At 48.4% G+C, this 23,532-nt stretch overlaps 1 protein-coding gene across 3 annotated transcripts in view; it reads right to left on the bottom strand.

Annotated features, from left to right (window-relative positions):
• The window catches only part of NFATC2 (nuclear factor of activated T cells 2), an 80,417-nt gene that overhangs the window by 24,167 nt on the left and 32,718 nt on the right, over window positions 1–23,532 (bottom strand). For all 3 annotated transcript variants that reach the window (XM_030963472.1, XM_030963470.1, XM_030963471.1), the window contains exons 6-9: window positions 17,248–17,388; window positions 6,358–6,413; window positions 5,460–5,586; window positions 3,219–3,911 (exon numbers count right to left, since the gene is read on the bottom strand). In XM_030963472.1, the coding sequence (XP_030819332.1) occupies window positions 3,219–3,911; window positions 5,460–5,586; window positions 6,358–6,413; window positions 17,248–17,388 (1,017 nt within the window). The remainder of the gene's footprint in view (window positions 1–3,218; window positions 3,912–5,459; window positions 5,587–6,357; window positions 6,414–17,247; window positions 17,389–23,532) is intronic.

Genomic DNA, 23,532 nt, shown 5'->3' on the forward strand with positions numbered 1-23,532 from the left:
GGTGTGAGGACACCACACTGCACATCCTGCACAGCCGCTTTCTAAAGAAATATCTGACGTGTCTCGAGTTTTCTGCGAAATACCTGAGCTCACTATAAAACATCTCTCTGATCAGCAGCCTGATAAACCACTACACAGCATCTGCCTTGCTCCTCTCCTCCCCAGAGGACATCACTGTGCACCAAAAATAATTTCGAGCTGCTGCATCCAGCAGACTTGGGAGTGTCAGATGTGGTTAGGCAGTTACTATTTGAATAATGACAATCATTTTTCTTTGCAGAGATCTCAATCTAAGGCGGGCAAGCTGATAGCACTCAAGCTACACAGCCATGACCTGTGTGTGGAATTGAGCCTCGTGTCTGTGTCCCAGAGGGGGAACTGGCTCTGCAGGAGGAGCACAGTCAGTGCCCCAGCCCTGGGTCACCCCCCTCGACCCTGCCCCACAGGGGATTGCAGACAGCGCTGCAAAGAGCTACATTTTGGGCTGGCTTTGTGCTTTAAAGAGTTAATCTCGGTGCTCTGAGGGCGCTGCAGGAACTACATTCTGTTTGTCAACATACTGATGTGGTTGTTTGGGTAACTTTTACCATCGTGGGCGGTTTGGTTATGAACAATATTAAGATGAGGCCTCGGCTGAAAGGAGCTTATCACTGTGTCACCCCATGGCTTTCACTTGCATTTGAGGTAGGTTAAACGTGCTGAATTCCCAGTGCTTTGTGCCCTGTGGAGCAGTGAAGGCTCTGAGCAAACCCAAGCCATGCTCTCAGGAAGGACAAATAACATCTTTTTACAGCAGGGAAGAGAGGAAAACAGTGAGGGTGCTGCCAGCAGTGACTTCAGGAAGGAGAGAGGTGCAGAGAAATGCCGGCGGTGTCAGCTGGGGGATGCTCTGCTCTGGGCGCTGCCAGGACAGCCCCAGCACCCTCAGCGTGCCCACCCCGAGAGGCACCAGCTCCAGGAATGGGGAACTGCCAGCGTGGGCCATGCCCAGGCCACTCCACAAAGCTCAGGATAGAAACAAAGCCCAGAACACCGAGGCTGTGTGCTACCCATGAAGGCAGTGGGCAAGGGCTGCTCAGAGGAGGCACCAGAGCAAAGGGACAAAAGCTGGATGTCAGCAGAACCCTGGAGAAAGGAGAACAAGGCAGGGGCAGGAGGAAGAGCAGAGGGAAGTGAGAGACAGCAGCAGTGATTGCCCAAGAGCCTGGGCAGCAGCAGCACTTGGCTCGTGCCAAGCCTGCCTGGGCCAGCACCAGCTCCGTGTCTGTCCGTGAAAATCACTGCAAGACCTCACAGCTCACTTTATCTCACAAGAGCTCTCTGGATAAAAGGGATTTAAGGGCAAAGCCTCCATAATCCTTTGGGTTTGCTTCTTTTAATACCATAAAGCACAAACCCAAACTTTCTAGTCAGGAAAAGCATGGCTTTTGTTATGTTCTGAGTCACTTTTCCCCAGCAGCAAACAATGTGGCTTTTCAATTCAAGTCCTGAACATTTCAGAATGAAATGCTTTGCAAAGGCCCCTAAAGTAAATCACAATTCTCCAAGTCACACTTCCAGCTGATATAAACTCACTGAGGTCAGTAAAGAGCCTGCATGTGGCCCATCCTGCCTGGCCTGACTTGGGTGGCATGACTGATAAAGCAATCTGTAGCTGAAATTAACTGAAGATGATGCAGCCAGCCAAGGAGAAGCCTGGGATTTCATTATTAATTACTGCAGTTCTGCCTAATGGCTCCCTTAGCAGGGAGGGTGAGTGCATTCTGGGTGAGCTGTGCTGCCCTTGGGTGTCGCTGGCCTGACGCAAAACTCAGCAAAATTAACTTTGCAGTCTATCTTAGGAGCTCTTTTAAGTGGACTATGCCTTGACTTTGAAGATAGAATCTTGAAGTAAAAGCAATCTCTTTTCTTTCTTTTACAAGATGTGTACCAAGTATTCTTAGAAATGTGGAAGAATCTCTCCGCTTCTCATCTTAAAATTACCCTAAATAACAGTGCTTTGTTCTCCTGTCAGAAAGATTCTCCTGCTTTGTTATCATGCCCAATTCCCTGAATGAAAAGTGAATCTCCCAAGTTAAATTCAGGACTCCTGAGTCTCCTGCTCAGAGAAGAGAAGCAGTAAAAACTCTCCAGATTTTACTGCGATGGCACCAAAGCTCCATCACCCCCTCTGCAAACACAGTAACAGAGGAAACCATCCAACCTCTGCCCACAAACCCAGCAGAGAAGGCTGCACACGGAACACAGCACTCAGGACCCAAGCTGAGGAAAGCAAAACTTTCACAGACACAACTTCACACTTACTCCAGGTAGGTGCAGTAAAAATCCCAAACTGTTGGGTGCTTGGAGCACATCCTGGTGCACACCCAGGAGATCCAGCCTGCCACTGCCTGCACTGAGAGGGGAGCAGAGCTACCATTTGTGGCAATCAGGTCTGTACTTCCTGCACAGGAACATCCTGCATTTGCAGCAATATTTCCAGCAGCCTCACTCTGCTCCCGCTAAAATCAATGTTGGGTTTGCTGCTGCTCTCTGTGATTGCCGTGTCCAGCTGCACTATTAATTTTGCATTGATTTCCTCCTGCCAGAAACATGCTATAATAAAAGAACCAATCAACCAGACTGCCAATGGCTGCCTACCTAAGAATAAGCAGGATATGTTCAAAGAAAGCTTTACTCTAACTTATGTTCATTCCTAAAGGCTAAATCAGCTGGCTCACAACAAAGGAACAGCATTGTTTAACTTATCAATGTCCCACTGTTCATCTAGAACATCTGCAATGGTTTTGCCTGCAGCACTACCCCATTCATTACAGGCCTTGATAGATTGCTCAATGGGCTTTTTTTTTTGGTACAAAATGTACAAGAGCATTTTACAAAGTGGACTTTGCCCTGATACGAAAAAATATAATAAAATAATGAAGAAGTAATTTCAGATCCGCCATTTTCCAAACTGCCAATGGGACCTTTGGCAAAGGGAGACAAAATGGGACCAGCTCAATGTGGCACAGAGCAAGCAGAGGGGTCCCGTGGGTGAGTGGCCAAAGTGCTTTGCCATCGACCAACAATGCACCTAATGAGAGACCTCAATCCAGCCTGAAAGCACAGCAAATGTCCACAGCCACCAAGGGGGCCACGCCAAGCAACAGGAGCATTGGGACCTCTAACCTCGCCCCCTCCCTCCAACAGAGCAGCCCTGAGAGGGGCACAGCACTTACCATCGTCCAGGTAGGCCTGGTCCAGGTTCTGCTCCTGCTTGATGGTGACTCCTGCTGGCAGCACGTCCTTGTGCTCAGTGCCTGGGGGCCCGTTCTTGGCTGCCCTGGCGCCTGGGGCCGCCTGCTGCTGGATCACCGTGGGGTACGAGCTGGGGCTCAGCCTCTGCGCCTGGCTGCCCTGGGGCTGGCTGGACCTCGACACGCTGCCCGTGAAATTCTCACAGCACATGATGTGCTGGAACTCCTGGTGGCTGCCACACCTCAGCTGCTGGTTGGTTGGAGAGTAGTGGATGACAGGAGAGGGCTGCTGGTGGCCCGGGGAGTGCTGCAGCACAGCCGAGCTCTGGGCAGGGGAGCCGGCGTGCACCAGCACGGACCTGTGCCCGTCCCCAAGGGCAGCTGGCGTGGCCATCAGGCCGGGCTGCTGGTAGCCCAGCTGGCTGGGGCTCAGGCTCTTGCTCCTCTGGTAAATGACAGCCGGGTTCTGCTGCTGGTACCGCGAGTCGGGAGAGGAGAGGCCTGAGCGCAGCTGCTGGCAAGGAGCCATGGTGGCCACGAGGCATGAGGGGGACTCGGTGGCCAGTGTGTGCTGTGAATAGTAAGGCTGTGTTACTGTCCCCAGAGCACTGTGCACTGGACTGCAGATTAGGGCTGGATCATAGTCATCAATGGGCTCTGTTTTGATTGATGGTACTAGAATAAAGCATGCAAAGGACGTTATTCGTAACGAGCTGAGGAGAAACAGAGAGGTTTTCCTTGAAGCAATAAGAGATTTAAGCCTTTTACAAGATTTGTGTGTCTAAATTCATATGTCACAAGCACTGAGTTTAATAAATTACCCACATGCAACCACAGCAAAGATTCTTCAAAGCACTCTGTGCTAAGAGGTTCTTAAAAAATCCTAAATGCACTAACGAACCACAAATTGCTAAAGCTGAAAAATTCAACACTTCAGCTCCTGTTTTAATTCATTTAATTCTTCAAAATAAGAAGTCATAGATAGGTCATTCTTCATTTAATTCTTCAAAATAAGAAGTCATAGATAGGTGTTTCATGCATTACTTCCATCTCAAAGGAGACTGAATCAATGGAAGTCCCAGGACATAAACAACTGCTCATCTTTCTGTCAAACATCTAACCAGTGACCAAAGGCAGAGCTGAATATTCTAGAGCTTTTGTCTCTGCTGCACAAAGTTTCCTCAGTGCTGAGAGCTGAAGACCTGTCTGACACCATCATTCAAAAGACCATGATTTAGTGAGAGCTGTGTGAATCCTGGTGGGGTAAATGATGGTCCTCTACGTTTCCAATGATTTTTTTGGTCAAATCTTCCCCAAAACTCACTACAGAAACACCACACCACCACCATACAGCGGTCATGCAAAATTCCTGTCTGAAGTAAAGCTTCTGGTCTATTTTAGGTTTTATATTGAGATAGAAGTGTACTTCTCAATACTGTTCCAGAGCAGAACAATTTAGCAACTGTACAAACCCTTCCCATTGGTGATATCCTATAGAGTTCATAAATTCAGGGAGAGGACCAGAGATTTTCAAGCTGGAGGAGACCAAAATAAGAGTCTGAATGAAAGTTTGCCTTTCCTTAGAGACAAGTCAAATTAAGACATCATTTGAAGCTTGCATAAAATCTGGTGCTGTTATTTTCTGCTTTCTGCTTTCCACAAACACAATACTCTGGTTTTCTCACAATATTTTCCCCCCAGCCAAAGCTGAGAAATTCTGGGAATCTCATCAGTAATGCTGTTGCATTTATTGTGACATGGCTCACCAATCCCCCAGAGGAAGGACATCTCAAAAGCATTCATATTTTTCTCAGCTAGCCTCACTCTGAGGAATATATACTGCTTGCCTTCCTCCATCCCCAGCCCTTTCCCAGATCCGATGTTTTCTTATTGCTGGACACGTCAGAAAAGACAACACTCATGGTTTTCAGAGGGTCACACCATGTCCCAGACTGAGCCTGTTCCCACTGAGGCTCTTGGCAAACTTCCACCAAGTGAATGGGGCAGCATCAGCCCATTGCCAGAATAGCAGACCACTGACACCCCAAACTGATGGAAATTCCTGATCATAAATCACAGGCATCTTTTAAACCAAGCAGTTGTTGAGGGCTGAATTAGATTAGCAACATTTCGATCCTCAAAGAACGGCAAGAAAACAACAGAGCAGAAAATCAAATCCTGCTCATGAGCTCAGGTAACAAGTGCTCTGTCCCTGAGAATTACCTGGGTGGTAGGTGAAATGCTGGGGTTGGCTTCTTTTCCTTTTGCCATTGATGACATAGAAATTCACCTTCACGGCTGTGCGGATGTGCTTGTTCCTGTACTCGGGAATTTCCACAAAAAGCATGCTCTGAAAGAAACAACACAGGGGACAGCAAGGGATCAGCACCTGAGGCTGCCCAGGGGCTGGAGTGCAGCTCCCCTTGCTACACCTCCAGCCACGACAAGGGGAATCTCCCTGTTCATCCCTATAAAGAAGAGAAAAAAGGGGCAGATGGTGGAAGACCAGAAGATTTTTGGCTCTGACAAGTTGGTTTCTATGGACTGTATCCCTCCTGTACTTCGAGAGAGAAGTCTCAGCTACAAAAAAAGCATGAAATGGTGGCAAATGCAGAAGCTCTGCTAATCCCACAGTGCCTGATAAAGGAGCATGAACTGCAGAATTCCCTCTTTTTGTCAGAATAACTCCGTTATTCTGTAGGCTTTTGATTTATCCACAGGCAGCCCCTGCTGCCTCCTGGGGCACCACGGCCCGTGGCAGAGTCACTGCTGGCTCCTGAGAGCTCTGCCTGCCCAAGCAAGGTCCCAGCAAGGGAACAGAGGGGCTCCTTCCCTGCAAAGAGCACTGGAAATGCTGCAGGACAAACCCTGGATGTGACACAGCAGCCAGGGCTGGCCCAGGGGCAGCATCCTGCAGGGCCTGGGCTGGTACTGTGGGTGAGCAGGGCAGAATCCAGCAGGGGCTCCCTTGGGGGGTCCTGCTGTAGGAATCAATCCTTCCTGCAGCACTTGCACTGCTGCATGTTTGGCACTTGTTCATCGCAGCATTGCTGCTCTTCCTGCTCCTGATCTGCTCCCCTTGAACACAAGCTGGAGAGGACACCCCATGTTTCATACTCACAGGCTGGCTCTTGTCTTTGTCCACTGTTGCCTCCATTTCCCAGATCTGCTGCCCATCTAGAAGAATATCACAACATTAACCTCACTGTGGGGTTTTCTTTTTTAATCAAAAAACTTATTAAAAAAAAAAGAGAGAGAGAGACAAATCAAGGGCATTAAGTCAACAAAGCTTTCAAAATGGACTTGATTTCCAGTCCTGACCGAAAGCACCAGCATTTCATTGAAACACATCACTGAACACTTCTCTCGCCAGGAAAGAGCTCACACACACATTAAAGTTCAATGTTTATGTAGAAATTAGCCAAACTGAGGAATGAAATATTTAGCACAGGTGCAACATCTGCTTTTTACCAGGCCTGAATCCAGCCACCCTGACTGGTGGGGGGCACCAGAAGGTCACACAACCTGTGAATGGTCACACTGGGTCAGCAGCTCAGCAAACTCTGCTGCTTTGAGCCAAGACCTCTTGGATTCCCACAGAATGCCCCTGACAGCCCTAAAGCTGAGGTAAAGCACCAAATATTCACTGTAGTCCGTGCAAAAGCACCTCACTGCACATGGGACAGCCTCTGCCCTGAACCCCTGCAAGCTTGGCTGCCCTTAATTATTGCATCCATGCAGTATCCATGCATGTCTCCATCCTGAGTTACACCAAATTACATTTAGAGAGAAAATAAAATGTGATCCCCCTGTAAGGAGTAGCACCACAGTAACCCCTGTGCTGTAAGTGTATAGCAGTGACAGGACATTCATTTACAGACTGGGTGCTTCTTCTGGTTACAAATATTCCTTAAGTATAAAAACATTTTTGCAGTGCTCGCTTGCTTTATTTTATTTAGATTTTAATTTTTAAAAAATAAAGAAAGAAAGCACTGCAAAATTTGATTTTCATATTCCATGGAGCCTTTCAGCCAACCAATTTGGAGAAGAAAAATCCTGATGGGAGGGAAAAAAATTGCTTCATACCTTTCTGAAAGCTTGCTTTTGACGTGGCCAGGGGACACATATGCCAAGGACCTGATGGACTGGGAATGCTGCACCAGGAGCTGCTGTCTGCTTTAGGGGAGCAGCTCTGCCTGCTTTGGGGTTCCCCACACTGGGCAGGACAACGGGGAAAATCTCCTAAACCCAGTCCTTCTCACAGAGCTTTTTATTTTTCCCAGCTCTTGGAAGTTCTGCAAGAGCTGCTTTTGTCCTCTGTTATTTAAGCACTTCTGCTTCTGGCAAAAAGGGAAATGAAAGAGTATTTTTAAATGCATTTTGCATTTCTTGTGTTGCTGTGCTCTTTGTTCTGTGCTGGGCCCAGACAATGAGCTGACAGATGTGCCAGGCTCTGGGGCAGCCTCTTGCCAGCTGTGGCCTGGACACAGCCCCAGGGTCCCTTCTGGGACAGAACCTCACCTGTCCCGCACCTGGACAGCTCTGCTCACACCCACGGGGGACAGGCAGCTTGTCCTGGAGCTCCCAGCTCTCATCCCTCCCTTGGGATGGGCTCCTGGGGCTGCTGTGGGGCACGGGGCACCAGCCCTGCTGGGCTCCCTCACCCAACCCTCCCTGGGCAATGGGCACAGCCAGGGAACAGCTGGGAGTGTGGCCCCACCAGGAGATCCCAGAGCTGGGAGTGTGGCTCCATCAGGAGATCCCAGAGCTGGGAGTGTGGCCCCTTGAGGAGATCCCAGAGCTGGGAGTGTGGCCCCTTGAGGAGATCCCAAAGAGCTGGGAGTGTGGCCCCTTGAGGAGATCCCAAAGAGCTGGGAATGTGGCCCCTTGAGAAGATCCCAGAGCTGGGAGTGTGGCCCCTTGAGGAGATCCCAGAGCTGGGAGTGTGGCCCCATCAGGAGATCCCAGAGCTGGGAGTGTGGCCCCATCAGGAGATCCTAGAGTTGGGAGTGTGGCCCCATCAGGAGATCCCAGAGTTGGGAGTGTGGCCCCTTGAGGAGATCCCAGAGCTGGGAGTGTGGCCCCATCAGGAGATCCCAGAGTTGGGAGTGTGGCCCCTTGAGGAGATCCCAGAGCTGGGAGTGTGGCCCCTTGAGGAGATCCCAAAGAGCTGGGAATGTGGCCCCTTGAGGAGATCCCAGACTTCCAGCTGCAAGGAGGGAACACTGAACAACTCTGAATTTTCTCTCTCTTTTTTGAAGTTCCCTCCTGTGAGTTGTCTTTTCTACCGTGGGGCTGAGTGGCGGCTGGGGCTGGCATGGCCTCAGCAGAGCTGTGTGTCACTGCCCACCCCAGGGACTGCTGCAAAGGCACGGGAAAGATTCCATTATTTAATGTCATTTAACATCAGCCTCCACTTTGGCCACTGCTATATTCCATCTGTACCCCTGCTAATGCAGCCAACTCCTTGCTGCTGTTGAGACAGAAACAGGGAAGGGGGAGCCAAAATACTGAGGGGTTAATCCAGCAAATCCTTGTCTCATTATGAGGCAGCAAATGCTCAATGGGGAGATTCCTCTTCTAGGTGAGCTTCGAGAAAAGAAACCATCACAGTGTGTGAGGAACCTCCTCACAATCCTAAACATCCCAAAGGATAATTTTTTTAGAGTTCTCTGAGGAAAAGAGGAGGGAAAAGGAAACAAGAAAATACATCATAAAAGGAGAGCTCTGATAGAGACACACATGGGAGCTGTCTCAGCAATGCCACATGAAGATGTCCTGACAACAAGGACAGCCAAGCAGGAATATTTGACACTGGTTTTGCTCCAGGCAGAATGTTTTCATCTTTGTTTCTGTACTGCTAAATTCAAACAGTCTGTGCAGATACAACAGCACTAACTCCACAAAGAAGGTGGAAATCAAAAGGATTTGTTGGTCCAAAATGCATAAACTAAAGTAGAAACGGGCCTCCAAGTCATGTGCCCCATCCAAGGAGCCTGTGGAACACATGCAACCACAGCCACGGGGGATTTGATTTAGTAACTGAGCCACTGAAATTGCACTAAAAGCTAATGAAGCCAACCATAAAAATCAAGTGATGTTCAGGCTGAGTCCAAAGTCTGTGTGGGTCAAAAGTAAGAATGAGAAAAGGCAAACAAGAAATAAATGTATTTGGGTTATCATTCCAACAATGATAGATGCTTCTGTTTGGATATATTCCATACTTGTGGCAGCTGAACAGGTTTCTAACAAATCTGTCAGTAGCAGCAATCCCTGCTCCTTGAGCCCTGTTGGATTTAAGCACTCTGCAGCTCACTCCCTGACCTTTATATTCAATATGATGATGTGGCTCCATCTGTCTCACTGCTTCACTTCAGCTCGAGACAATCAATATTTGCTTTTCCTTTAACTGCTCTGGATGTGCACATTATGGGGAGCTTTTGGCAGGAGGATGAGGGAGGCTGTGAGAAAAATGAAAAATACAACTGCATTCACAAGTCTCTCTCTCTACTTTAACCTATTCTTTTTCCTGGTAATGAAAAGAAAGCTTTTGGTTATGCACACCCTGGGAGCAAATGGAGAGCAGGAGGAATAAACTGAGAAGTCTCAGGATCATTTCAGGAAATGCTGAATAGAGAAAGCTGCACCAAACTGTCAATACATTTATCACCTTCACAATGTGCATAAATGCAAATTTTTTAGGAGGAAATTAAAGTGGGGGCTTGGAGAAAGTCCTCAACAAAAGCAGGATTCTGACTGTGAGGATGTACTAAAAATCCCAAGGCTGATGTGACAGTGGAGCACAGCCCCAGAGCAAAACCTGTCACACCAAAGGCCCTTCCCTGGAACCCAGGTGGTGATGGGCACCAGAAATGTTTAACTCTGAGCAGGAGGCTGTGCTCAACCCTCCAGAGATCCCTTCTGGCCTGAATTATGCCACACATGCCACAAACAGGACAAACAGCTCCTGCTTGGAAACACAGGAGACTAAACCCCAGCTTGATTAATAATTTAATCCCAAGTCTACAAGTGCAGATAGCTGCTTATTGCATAGAATTAAATCTGCCTCAGCCATGGACAGGACAGAACGCTGTAAGGATCACTGAGGAGTCCAGGGCCAGGTCTGCGTGTGTGGTGCCTTTCAAGCTGTGCCTCCACCACAGGGAATCCAACCCCTGCCTCTGGAAAGGGCAGCAGTTGCACTCAGGATGATAAAATATTCCTGGATTTAGACCCTGAGCTCTTACCAGCCATGGCTGCCTCATGCAGTATTTTTACTGTTGTGGTTCCCTGCTCATTTAATGGTTTGTCTTAGTTGGCAAGTCTTTAACACCACAGGTCAGTGAAATGTTCAGGAAATAGAGATTTTTGTGCTGCTTCAGGGCTATGAGACTTAGCATTAGACCCCGATGAGAGATCTGATTGTGTCAGCACTCTTTGGGGGAATGAATGAGTTGTTGGAAGAAAGTAATTCTACCCTTCCTAACCCAAACTGCCATCATACCAAAAGTCCTGCTTCAAACTGGGGGAAATCAAAACGTCAGGCCGCATTAGGAACATTTTGGGTGATTCTCTGCAGCCCCTTATAGGACCCTTTTTAATTAGCCAATTAAAGGTTTTCTGAACCAGTTACAGCCTTTACACATTATTCAGGATCCCTTACTCATGACTTTGGGGTCAGTAACTAGCAGGGAAACAAACTCACTGCTTTATTTGAACAAGCATGACTGATGGACTGAGAGGCTCAGGAAATGTTCTTTGCAGCTCTCTGCAGCTGAAGACTAAATATACTATTGTGCTGATTCTGGATGGGATTCCACGCCTGCATGTGATTTTAGGCCTGCAAATGTACACTGCTTTTCAGTCAAGCATTACACAAATTACTTAATGAACAACCTGTTACTGGTTCCCCAGAGAAAGCCAGCCTGGTGACCAGAGGGGCAGGGCTCTGACTGCACAGTTCTGCACATTTCTGCACAGTTCTGCACAGTTCTGCACATTTCTGCACAGTTCTGCACATTTCTGCACAGTTCTGCACAGTTCTGCACATTTCTGCACAGTTCTGCTCTGCACTGCTCCCCCTGGGCCTGCAGGAACTGTCCCCATGCACTCTGATTCTTGGAAGGACTTCCAGAAAAGCACAATTATCTCTGTCAGCTTTTATCAGTAGATGACAGACATCTCTGGAAAACAAAGAAGGGTTTTTAGAGCCACCCCAAGAACAACGGGAGGGCAGAGAATGGTTTCCAGTTGGACAAAACCACTCTGGGCAGCAGAAACCTTATGAGGAGCCCTCACTCAGAATCTCTGGCGCTCCGGACAAATTCCAGACAAATTCAGGGACAAATTCTCATTTTAGCTGGGAAGTTACTCTGCTCCAGGTCAGCACAAAGCTGCTCAGCATCTGGTCCTGAGCAATTGTCTCCTAAGCTCTCACTTCAAAACCATTTTCAAACTTCACAGCAAACACCGCGTGAGTGTATTTAAAACTCATGAAAAGCAAGAATCATTAAATTTATTCCTGAGCTTCATTTTCATGGATTTCTTTTTCTTCCTGAAGCAAGACTGCCCACTGCAGTTAATGGAGCTCTGTTTGTTAAGAGCAGAGGCCAGTGCCTTCACTGCACTGAGGACAGAAGTTTGAGTCACCAAGGCTGGAGATACAAGGCAAGGTCTGGGAGGTAAAAGGGCAATGGATTAGTCATCCACAGCCAGCCCAGCCCCAAATCTGACATTTTGCACAGTGAGAACAAGTCTAGAGGCAAAATCTCCCCATCTATTGTTGAGGAATTCAATTCCCATTAAAATAAAACATAAATACAGTAGTTAGACAGTGAAGCAGGAGGAACAGTATTTCATTCCAGAGCTCTTCCAAATGATTCCTTATGCCAATTCATCAGAATAGATCTGTTGTTTTTTTAAGATTATAAGTGTGTTTGTGTGTGTGTGTGTATATAAATTATTAGACAAAAGCTTCTCTCAAAATAAAACCACTGGGAACCTCCATGTAATAAAATGAGTCACACCAGGATGCGATGACTAAGTGGGAGAACAGGGAATTCCACTCCCCATGCCAGCTTTCTTCATGATCAATTTTCTGTCAACAGGTGATGGGAGCTTGTCTCTCTGCCTTTTGTTTATGCCAAGAATTATGATTATTTTTTAATATTCTCCCTAAACAATTAAGCTGAATAATCAGGACCAGGCACACTTCCATCAGGCGCCCCCATAGTAAACAGTGAGCCAGGGAATCCAGGCCAGCAGTGGCTGCCTGTGTTAATAAGGATTTACCAGCTGTAAAATTCCAAAATCTTGTGTCATACGGGGAAACCTTCCAAAACACTGGATTCCACCCTGTCTCGCTGAGTCTCCAACAGCTATGGCAACTCCGTTTCTGCAGCCACACTCTTCTGCATTTTTCTCTGGCTGAGCCCTGGATTTTTTCCTGTTTTGCAGTGTTTTTTTGGAATCCCTGTTTTTTTGGAATGCCCCGTAGGATTACAAGAACACCTGGGGAGGCAGCACATTCCAGCCAGGGGGAAACTTTGGGGGAAAAGGTTTGCTGGCTTTCAGCAGCCACAGCAGCAAGGAGAGGCACAAGGTGCCCCATTATCCTGAAACTTTCTAATTTGCACAGCAGAACCAGGCAAACCTACCCTCCTGATTAATACTCATCAAACCCTCACATTCAATATTTAAAGTTGTTTATTTGTTCAAGTAGCAAACATCTCTTTTGAATGAACCTGGGAAAACACTGGAAGTTTTTTAAAAAGCTTTCTGTCTATTTTATCTTGAATTTGCCTGAGAAAACTGCATCATTAATGGTGCACTATTAAGTTCACAGAGTTAACTGCTGAAAATCGTTTGTTATTTTCTGCACTCCCCAGGAGTTTTTGGATCATTCATGAAACTGTCAGACTACAAAGAGGGATTCAGCTCCCTGTTTGGAGCACAGTGAGGAACTGACCTAGCAAAAAGGGGAACACTGCTGTAGGCAGAGTTGGAATTTCCTTTCACGTCTCCCACAGAGAACACGATCCTACCATCAAACCCAACCAGCAGCAACCTTCCCTTCACATTAAACCTGCCCTGATGCCATCCCACCACCGGGTCCTGCAGTGCACTGTCCCGCAGGATTCCTGGGATCCCCTGGCACACATTCCATGGCTGGTTTCCAGCATGTGGGGTGCAGCATTTTGGGCACTGTGCACACAAAACCTCAACCCAGCACCCCCACACTCACATCCCAGCCTGAGCCTGCCCTGGCTGAGCTCTCCTGCAGCCAGGACACATCCAGGTGTGTCCAAGCACCACTGCTGGGCTCCAGAGCTGGGCAGATTTGTTTTGTCACATTTATTTTGTTATTTTGTGGATGTCCACACCTGGGGGCCCTGGCAGCTGCCCCAGTTCAAAGGGCACAGGCAGCACCTCCTCTCCTTACACTGCCTGGCCCAAGCTGGAGATTTATGGTGGAACCACTCCAGGGATGGACGTTGTGTTTGGGCTGTTCCTCCACCACCCACATTGTCCTAGAGATGATTCACGATGTCCATGTGGCCACCAGAAGAGTTTGGCAGGGGAAATCACAGCCCATTTGCACTTTTCTCCCCGAGAAACACGAACCTCCTCTATCACTGACAGCTGAGCTGCAGTAACCAGTACACAACTGGGAGTAAACACAATGCAACCAGCATCTGACGTGCAAATTATTACATGACAATTAAAATAAATAAAAGGGGGAATTCCAGATCTCATCTTTTTTTAACTGCACTGTAAGATCTGGACCCCAACCAAACACTAACACCCTCGACCTTCACCCCATTCCAAGTCCTTGATAGCTCCAAGACTGCTTTTCAAGCTTTCTCTTCCAGATCAAAATTACAAGAATACAGTCCAATCTGGTTGCTTCCCTGACCTACTTTAACTTAGCTGGGCTCAGTTACGTGTCTCCAAGTTCAGATCTTCAAACTCCATCAGCCAAACTCTGCTTTTGTGTGCTGGGCTTAGGGAATTCATGAGCTCCCCTGGCTCACAGCAGCTACATTTTATGATCTTGCATCAGCCAGAGATAACTGTAGTAAGAACCCAGAACTCTAAGGCCTGCATGCAGATAAACTTTAGCATTCAGAAAATTAATGCTATTTATGCATCAGCATTTCAAACACAAGCACTTATCCCTCGGAGCACTGAGCTCCAGCCCCGTCACTGTTTCCTGCTGCCATTTCCTGTCGTGAGGCTGAGCCTGAGCCTGTCCCAGCCCTGTCCCCAGCAGCTCCTGCCAGTGCCTGCGGCTCGCGTGACACGACACTCATGCCACAGTGACATCCCCCACAATGCGGGGAATTGTCCTTCTTTTCCAGGTATTTCTATGGAAAAATATGCTATCTGCACTTCTGTGAAAAGACAGAGAAAGCCTGCTCATTACTGCTCACAGAGACGTATTTTTGTCACAAATATGGCCAGTTCCACCTTCCTCTGCCTTCCTAACGGTGGGTGAGGAATCGTCTACAAGATCCAGAGGAAATGGAAAGAGGTTCTGAGTGTTCCCCTGAGGGATGAACCTGATTTACAGCTGTGACCCCAAGCAGCAGCTCCCTCAGCTCTGTAAGTGAGCGACACCCTCCCAGCACGGCTTCACCCGGATCCAAGGGCGCCCGGAGTTTGGAGTCTGTGCAACAATGAACAGCAGAAAATCTGGCTGCACAAAAATACTTGAAGAAAGATTTTTTTTGGGGAAAAAAGAGCCTTGCTGCTCTCACCCTAACCACTGGACACCCAAACCAAGGAGCTCTGCAGAGCCTGGTGTGCCCAAAGCTGTGGGATGTTTGCCTACACCGCTGCTCTCACCCTCGTTGTTACCAGCACAGCTAAAACTGGTGGCAAAAGTGGGAAATCCAGCACCACTTGCTAGCACAGACAAGGCTTGTGAGCTGTTAAAATGAAACTCTAAGCAAACCAAGCTTCCCCTGCGAGCTTGCTGCATCTTCCTGCCCTGACAGAGGTGTGATTGTCTCACAGGCTCCGCGGCGTGCTCTGGAAGAGACCCAGCCTGCTGCAGCTGGGGTCAGCAGAGCTGTGCTGCCACCCACCCCAGCACGGTGCCTGTGGCTTCCCCTGCCCCTGAGCAGCTCATCAGCACTTTCTGCACGGGCTGTGCAGGGCAGGGGAGCCGTGGGTGGGTGAGCTGCTCCTCCTGCCACCCAGGCACTGCTCCATCAACGCCGGGGGCTGCACAGATGGGCTCACTGCTCTGGGCTCCTGCAGCCCAAGGCCATGGCAACTATCAACAGAGATATTTAGAATTGTCTACAGTGCAGAATGAGGGAGGCTGAAGGCCTCAGGTGCACAAGATCCTGATTTTCAGGTGAGCTGGGACACACATCAACCTCTGACAAGACAGGCACACAGCAATTCTCAGTTTGCTGCACTCAGCCCATGCATGACCTGCACGTCCAGCTCAGCTTAACCTTCCTCACCTTAGGATACACCTATTAAAGAAAGCAACCTTCATTTAAAAGCACTTCAGGCACCTCTGCCAGAGGTGCTGCTGCGTTATGGAACACACAGAGAAGCACTCAGCACAGAGACCCCCAGATAACCCACTGCAAACCACACAGACCTCTGATTCAGCCTGAGGATTTGACTCTGGACCTCCCATCCTCCAAATCCCCTTCTGCCAGTCATTTATTCAGAGTCCAGCAGACTCAGACTGCCTGCAGAGGCCGAGGGCTGGGGGAGAGGCAGGATATGGAACACCGGCAAGCAAATCCCTGCTCCAGACTGGGCACTGCTGCTGGGATAAGTCCTGTCTCTCCCCTACCAGGAGGGAAAAAAAGAGGAAAAAACCCTGCAGTTTCCCCAGCAGCGAAGAAAAGCTTTAGATTTAGTGTGGAAAATATTGTTGTTCTTTTTACTTTCTAACATGTCTTGCAGCCAGAGCCTTCTCTGCTCTCCTATGGAAACAGGGGCAGGGCGTTTGGGATGTTTCCTCGAAATGGCACCAAGAGCTGCCTCCTTTGAGTGGATCATGTCCTGCAGCTACTGCAGAGCATTCTTGGGACAGGTAGCACTGCAGGCTGCCAAGATGCTCCCCAGCACCTTCCCCAGGCGCTGACATGGTGGAACAGTGGCAGCCCAGTGGGAAGGAATTAATCCATGGGCTGAAAGGAAACAGAGCGTGCCAAAAGAAAGCCTCTGACTGCACAGGCTCATCTGAACCTCCACAGCTCTTCAGAGCCTTTCATACCTGCAAAAACAGCCTGGCTTGCTGCTGCTGTGGGAAGGAGCTGGGACCCACAGGATGCTATTCCCCCCATGTCACCAGCTGGTGCCCAGGTATGTTCATGAATATACATTCATTTTTGGCTCAGTTCTCACTTTTTTCCAATGGCAGTACCCCATAGATCATGCACATGCTGCTCACTTGGGCAATGCAATCTCTTAAACTCCTTGCAAGTCACTGGACATATCACTTGAGATACCTCTACCACAGTTCACTGACAGAAAACTTCCAAGCACCAGGTTTTCTTAATAGCACAAAGGGAACACAAAGTTTACAATCAAAAATATGGAAGGAGAAGGGATTGATTCATTATGTACAAAAATAATTTTATATAAAAAGACACATTATGTTTGCTTTTCTGCCACAGATTTCTAGAGGGAAGAAAAAATCTTTGCCTGTAGTTCACATCAATAAAAATGTTCCTTTCAATGATGATTTCTACGGTAGCATTCACTAAACATGAGATTAAGCAAGCACAGAGGAACACGTAGTGCTCATCTCCTTTCTCTGCTAACAAATCCTGTCCCTGCTGATTCCCAGTGCCTGGATTCTTGTGAAGCAACAACACAAACAGTTGCTCCAGAGTCTAACTTTACTCACATGGTTTTACTTACATGAACTTGAATGGGACTACTCACTTGAGTATCATGAGCACAAATCTTATGATGAGATTTGGCACTGCAGCTTTGCCTTATCCCGTTAGGGAAAGTTAGGAAAAACCTGCCTTACCTGATGTTTTTTCTGTGAACACCACCTTGGACTCTGCTGTGAAATTCTGTCCAGTGAGGATCATCTGCTGTCCTCCATAAACCAGGCAGCTGTCAATGTCTTGTCTTTCAACCATCGGAAGCTCATGAGCAGACCTTTGGGCTGTGGACAAATTGCAAACATGAATGAAACCAGCTCTGTTTTACCAGGACTTTCCAAATCTTCCCAGAACTATCCACAGATTGATCTTGTCATCGTTACCATCCCCTGACTGCCAAAGCAGCTTCTCCAGGGCGCTAAATTTAGGTCCGAGAGGGAAAAATAAACTTACTCAAGGCATTTTATTTGGAAACATTCAGGAGTTGGCTGCAGTGGCTCAGCTGTGCTGGCCCTGCTCCTTGTCCTTGAGAAAGGACAGCTTGGATGAATGAGCTGAAACTTGCCCATGCCTGTTTCCAAGTCAACAGCCAAATTTTCAAGTGCAGGCACACTACAGCCCTAGAGCCCAAAAATTCCACCTGCACAGAGGATTCCACTGAATAACACTGAATTCCTTCAGAGGGGAAAAAAAATAAAATGAACCACTTCTCCAAAATCCCAGTGCCTCCCACAGGGCAGGCCTGGCACAGGGGTTGCCAACAACAGCTCCATCTCCAGCTCCAAGGGTGGGCACCGAGCCCTGGGGGGCAGCCATGAACCCCCAGTTGTGAGCAGCACGAGGGGTCACACCAGGACTGCTGCAGCCCAGGGCTTTCCAAGCATGTTCTGCAGAAGTCTGAACTTCTGAGGAGCAGGGCCCTGTGTCACAGACTGACCCTGACTGTAAAAGGCAAGGGAAGGAAAGGCAGGGTGGGATCCAGGTGGACACGCACGTCAGCAAGGCTTTCTCAGGTCTTTACTGTTCTTGGCCACGAATTTGGAGCGTGACTTTAGCAAGTTATTCTCTCTTTCCCCAGCCAGAGAACCAGGAGAGCACCATCTCTCCACCTACTTTCCTCTGATGCCATTAAACAGCCACTGCATGGTCAGAAAAGCTTTGGAGAGCCCTGGTGACCATCCCTGCAGAGCCATCCCAAGTGTCTGCTATGGAGAAGTGAGAGCTGAAGGAAGTGACGATGTGAGAGCTGTTCCCTACAACACAGACAGCTGGAAAACATCAGGAGCTTCCCTGTGAGCAGAGCAGGTGGGCAGCAGCTCGGGGCTGGTGAGCTGTGAGTTCATGACCTGCACTCCAACTCCTCCAGATCCATCCACCCCAACTGGAAAGGCCTCCAGAGGATCCTGCTCATCTCTTTCCCAGCTGCCTTGGCTGGATTTCAGCTCTCCCTGACAGAGACCCCGAGCACTTGTGTCTTCCCTGAACACCGCTGGCTGCAGAGCCAGAAACGAGGGAATGTGATCCTGGATATGCAGGGCTGGCCCTGACTCACACCCAGGCAGGCTGTGACCTGACCTGGCACTGCTCTGCTGCTCTGCAGCCCTCGCAAACACCAAATTCTCTCGTCACTTGGAGAAACTATTGCAGTATTTGGTGAGAAAACTCAAGCATTAAACCTCTCACAGCAACTTTTCTCGCTCTGCTGAACCCTTCAGACACGAGACAGAGATTTTGCTCTTATTAAAGAATAGAAGTAATTCAACAGTTGTAACTTTCTTATGCCATTTGAGAGGCATTTTTGAAATCTATTTAAAACTACTTTAGGACTCATTGTTCTTTTCAAGTATATAACAACTGGGCTAATATACTGCCAGTTAAAAAATATATATTCAGATTACTTTCAAAGACACTGATAATTTCTTTCACATGGCTGTAGGATTAATTTATTTCCCAAAATACTAACATTTTTGATGAGTTCCTAATTGGATTTAGCACAAAGACAGATCTGTAACCTCAAAGGCTTAAGAGTGAATAGCAGTCATTAAAAGGCATGTCTACAACAGTCAAGAGAAAACATTTAAGTATTTAAACATTGCCCTGGACACTCTTTATTCCTATTCAATCACCAAATTTCACTTTCAAAACATCCTAAGTCATCAAAATTCCAGATTAACCTACATCTCTTTCCAGCTTTGTACTAGAGAGCTTGGTACCTGCCATCCCACAGATCAGTGGTTTCCAAGGCTTTTTCAGCATGAGGAAGGACAGATTTTAGCCTGGAAGTGACACCGACCCATCTCAGTTACATTTGGAGCTGCTGCACCTGGCGTGGCTTTGGGCCCTCCAGAGCTGTGCCCGCCCTGACACAAGAGGAGGTGTGCAAGGCTCTGTGCCTCAGATGTGCTGCACAGCAATCCCACCTGGAGCAGTCCCAGCTGAGCTCCCCAGTGCAGACACCACTGAAGTTTCCCCTGCCCTGTTTTACCTGAATTCTTCTCCTCCCTTTGGGTGGTCTGAAATCCTTTTCTAATAAAAAAACCCCAGCCACTTTTCATTTTCCAAGGTCTCTTTTTTCACCCAAGCGTGTAAGAAGGCTTCAGCCCCTTCCCCATTTCCACCAGTGCAGAGGTTCAAGGTTCAGTGTGGAGCTGCCTCAATAGGATTATTTTTTTTTCCTCTGCAAGAAATATTAATTGCTAATAAATCCCCTTCCTCTAAAGCTCATGATGGGTGCACTGCATGCAATAATTTCACACTATTCCTTCTCTTCCCCCAGGGGTTGGCACTTCATAAAGTGACCTACAGCTACTGGAGTTTATGAGCTTTGAATAAACAAAACACTGTTGATTTAACCAGTTGGGGTGTTTACTTTCAATAGCAACAGTTACTGACATAAGGCAGCAAAGCAAATGCTATAGAAATACTCACACTTGCCCTGAAGCAGTGTGTCAACCTATTAACAGGGGACATTATTTTTCTATTTTATTTGACTGTTTGCAAATCAAGATGTCATGGATTCGTGGTGCCAAGAAATACAATGCATGCAGTGACACAAGACAGAAAGGGAGCCACTGTCTGAGAGCCCTCCAGGGAGCTCAGCCTGCAGGGAGCAGGGGCTGCCCACAGCCCCCAGGCTCCCCTGCACCCACTGCTGCCAGCTCCAGCCTGGGCCAGCAGCTGAGCACGGGCAGCAGGCTGAACAGCTCACAGGGGATGCACAGCTCACCATGGGGACTGCGCCAAGGCAGGCAAAGGTGGGTCTTGCTTCCCCACCTGCCCACAGTATCCATCCCTCTCCTCCTGCAGCAGAGAGGAGATCTGGCTTGCGGGGAAAAGGGGCAATTTGAGAAAACTGATGACCTGGAGAAGTCTGTTGCAGCTCCAAATGTCCCCAACGAGGGTGTCACCCATTGCTGCTGGGAGGTGACAAGGGACAATGTCAGCTGGAGCAGCCTGGCCTGGTGGAGGGTGTCCCTGCCCATGGCAGGGGGTGGCATGGAGGAGCTTTAAGGTCCCCTCCAAGCCAAGATATTCTATAATTCTATAATTCTGTGATGACCTTCTGCCAGAGTGAGGCCCTTCCACTCTCTCCCACACCTGCAGCACTGACTCCAGATCTCAGGCTCTCTGTTGTCCCCACTGCTGACAGTGGGACAGCAGAGATTTGATCCTTGTGACACCTGATCAGAAGGAGCGGGACTGAGGCTCAGTGCAGCTCAGTGAGGACAAAGCCACTGCTACCTGTGATTAACTCACAAGCCAAGAAACCAAAAATGGGGCTGTTTAAGAGAGGTGGGGTCACAACTGGCACCCCAGTGCAGTGGCCTCACCAGAACAATTATTCAGATCCTCTCTAGACACCTCTGTCCTTCCCCTGCCCAGAGCAGCCCCAGCTCACCCCAGCTTGTTGGAAGCCTTCAAGCTGGGACTCACCACCCCTGACGTGTCTCTGCAAACCTCCAAAGGCTCTTGATCCAGCCCGATTGCTGTTGGGTTTGAGAAGAGCAGCTAGAGCAGGATGTCTGCTGCTAAAGAAACCCTGACCCCTGGAAGCAATAGCAGAGGTGTAATTTGTTATGGGATTAATTCTTCCACCTCAGTGCAAACCTCAATGAGCCAAAGAAAATATTTCATTGCTGCTGTCACACCGGGTTTATTTACCACGAGCTGCCTGTGGTAGGATTGATAGGAGCAGAGCTCAACACTCATCCAACTCATTAATGTTTGAGAGGCTTTGATCCGCTCCATCACTCCCTGAAGCATCCTGGGCTCTGCAGTGGGAGCAAAGACAAAGGCTGGGCAGCCATGGGAGCACCAAGGGCAGGAGACATCTCCAGCAGCCAGGGAGACATCAGCAAGGCACCCTAGAGGGAAGCACATTTCTGATCAGGAGGACAGGATCATTTCCCTCCTGGTAGCAGTATGGAGCAGTGGAAGACGTACAAACCAAGTAAATAAAGCTAATTTCCAGCCCTCGTGGGGAAACCTTGAGAATGTGGTCTCAACACTCTGAAAGGAACACCGTGTGACTGACAACAGTTTCTAATTTGCTGCCAGCAAGACTTAATCAGCAGTTTGTGCAGAGCCATCCAAGCAAAAAGCACCAAAAATAGAGAGCTTTTCTCCACCTCCTCCTCTGCAGATAATTTATGATGTCCTCGCAAAGGAGAAGTGACAAGCAGCCATGGCAGCAGTGTCAGATAAGTGTGAAACTTTCTATGAACTGCAGCCAGCTCAGCAAGCCAGTGTGTGATGAATGACAGGGAAGCCATGGCCTGGGTTCACTTCTCTGTCACTCATCTCTGTGGGTATGCACAGCATTTCCCTGCAGTCCCTGTGCAGGGATGTGCTCTGCTGGAATGCTGCTCTGTGTGCTGGGCTGTTTGCGTGTACCACAGCAGCACTAAAGACAAGAAGTGAGCAGGAGCTGACCTAGAGCAAGGCTGGCAGCCTGCAGGAGGGGCAGGCATCCCCTTCACTCTGACTCCAACTTTAAAGACTGACATATTTCAGCTGCACGTTCAGAGTGGCAAATGTTGTCAGAATCAGCTTTTACATTCTGTGCTTCAAGAGAGAGAAGGTGTTCCTTAGAGAAAGCACCCGTTTTTCTGTCAGCTGCACTGGCAGCCAACTGCAGGACTGTCTTGAAGTAGAAATGAAAGGGGGAAAAAATTCATTTAATTCAACTGGAAACCATGAGACTCCCATAATAATCATGGTTATGGTTAAACTTGCAAATAGGTATCTCCCAAGTGCAAAGAGACCATTTGTTTCTGCTTTTCTATCTGAATAAAGCAGGGCTCCTTCTTGCCTGCTGCTGTGTTCCAAGAGCACAACTCCCAGCTGAGGAAAAGCACTCGCTGCCTTGCCAAGACAACATTCTTTTACATGACTAGCTCTTTCCTCTGTAGTTATTAATGTGTCACAAATCATAGGCTCAGATTGTCTAATATTATGGGAAAATCTACTAGAAGGAGAGAAAAATAAAGGAAACTTCCAGGGAAATTGATTAAAGGGAAATAAGAAATTTGACCCAATTTAACGGAACAAAATACGGTCAATAATAGAAACTATTTACATTCCTCTAGATGGACACACGGTTCTTTAGCAATAAGTTTTGTTTGTTTTGCTTTTTTACCACCTCGGAACATCTATTATAAGAACAAGATTTCAGTCCCCTTCTCTCGTGCCAAGTGCAATTTAGGTTTGCATTTTAAGGATTAATGAGCACAGCTCAGAGTCAGCAAACATGGACTCTGCAAAGCAAGAGCTGTGACAGACTTTGGGAAGGTTTAACAGGATTCGTTAGAATAAAAACTGGGGCCCAGTGGAGGACACTCCTGAGCCTCACACCCAGACATTTGCATGGAGCAGTTTTTGGTTGCTGACAGCACGGAGCACAACAAGCTGCCCTGCTACCCTGGATTCCACCCTGCTCCTTCTCCGCTCCAGGATGCTGCAGCTGAGGAGTGCAAACAGAACTGGGGCACCCAGCAGAGGTGATGACAAACCTGTCTCTTGGAGAGGCAGCCCAGGGTTAACAATTTCTGTAACACCAGAGCCCACCCACTCCCCAAGAAACGAGTTCCAGCTCTTGGGGAAAGGCAGAGGAATGGAGCTGATGTTACAGAAATTGTCCTCATGGCTCAAAAGTAACAGGCTGCAGTGTCCAACCTCCCCAGGGGTGATTTTCCACGTGGCTGTGTTTGAAGGGACCGGTGAACTCAGTCGCCCCTCACCTGCACTGTCACCAGCAGCACTGTCACAGCCCTGCTGGCCCACAAGAGCTCACCCAGCACCAGCTGGTTCCAGCCCAGAGCAGCGAGCTGTGCCAGCAGGGACAGACGTGGGGACACGGCAGGGATGGGGCAGGAGCCAGGCCTGGGACACGGGCTCAGGGTCCCCCACGTCCCCCCTGGGGCTGGCAC

This window comes from Camarhynchus parvulus, chromosome 20 (genome assembly GCF_901933205.1).
Source record: "Camarhynchus parvulus chromosome 20, STF_HiC, whole genome shotgun sequence".
NCBI lineage: Eukaryota > Metazoa > Chordata > Aves > Passeriformes > Thraupidae > Camarhynchus > Camarhynchus parvulus.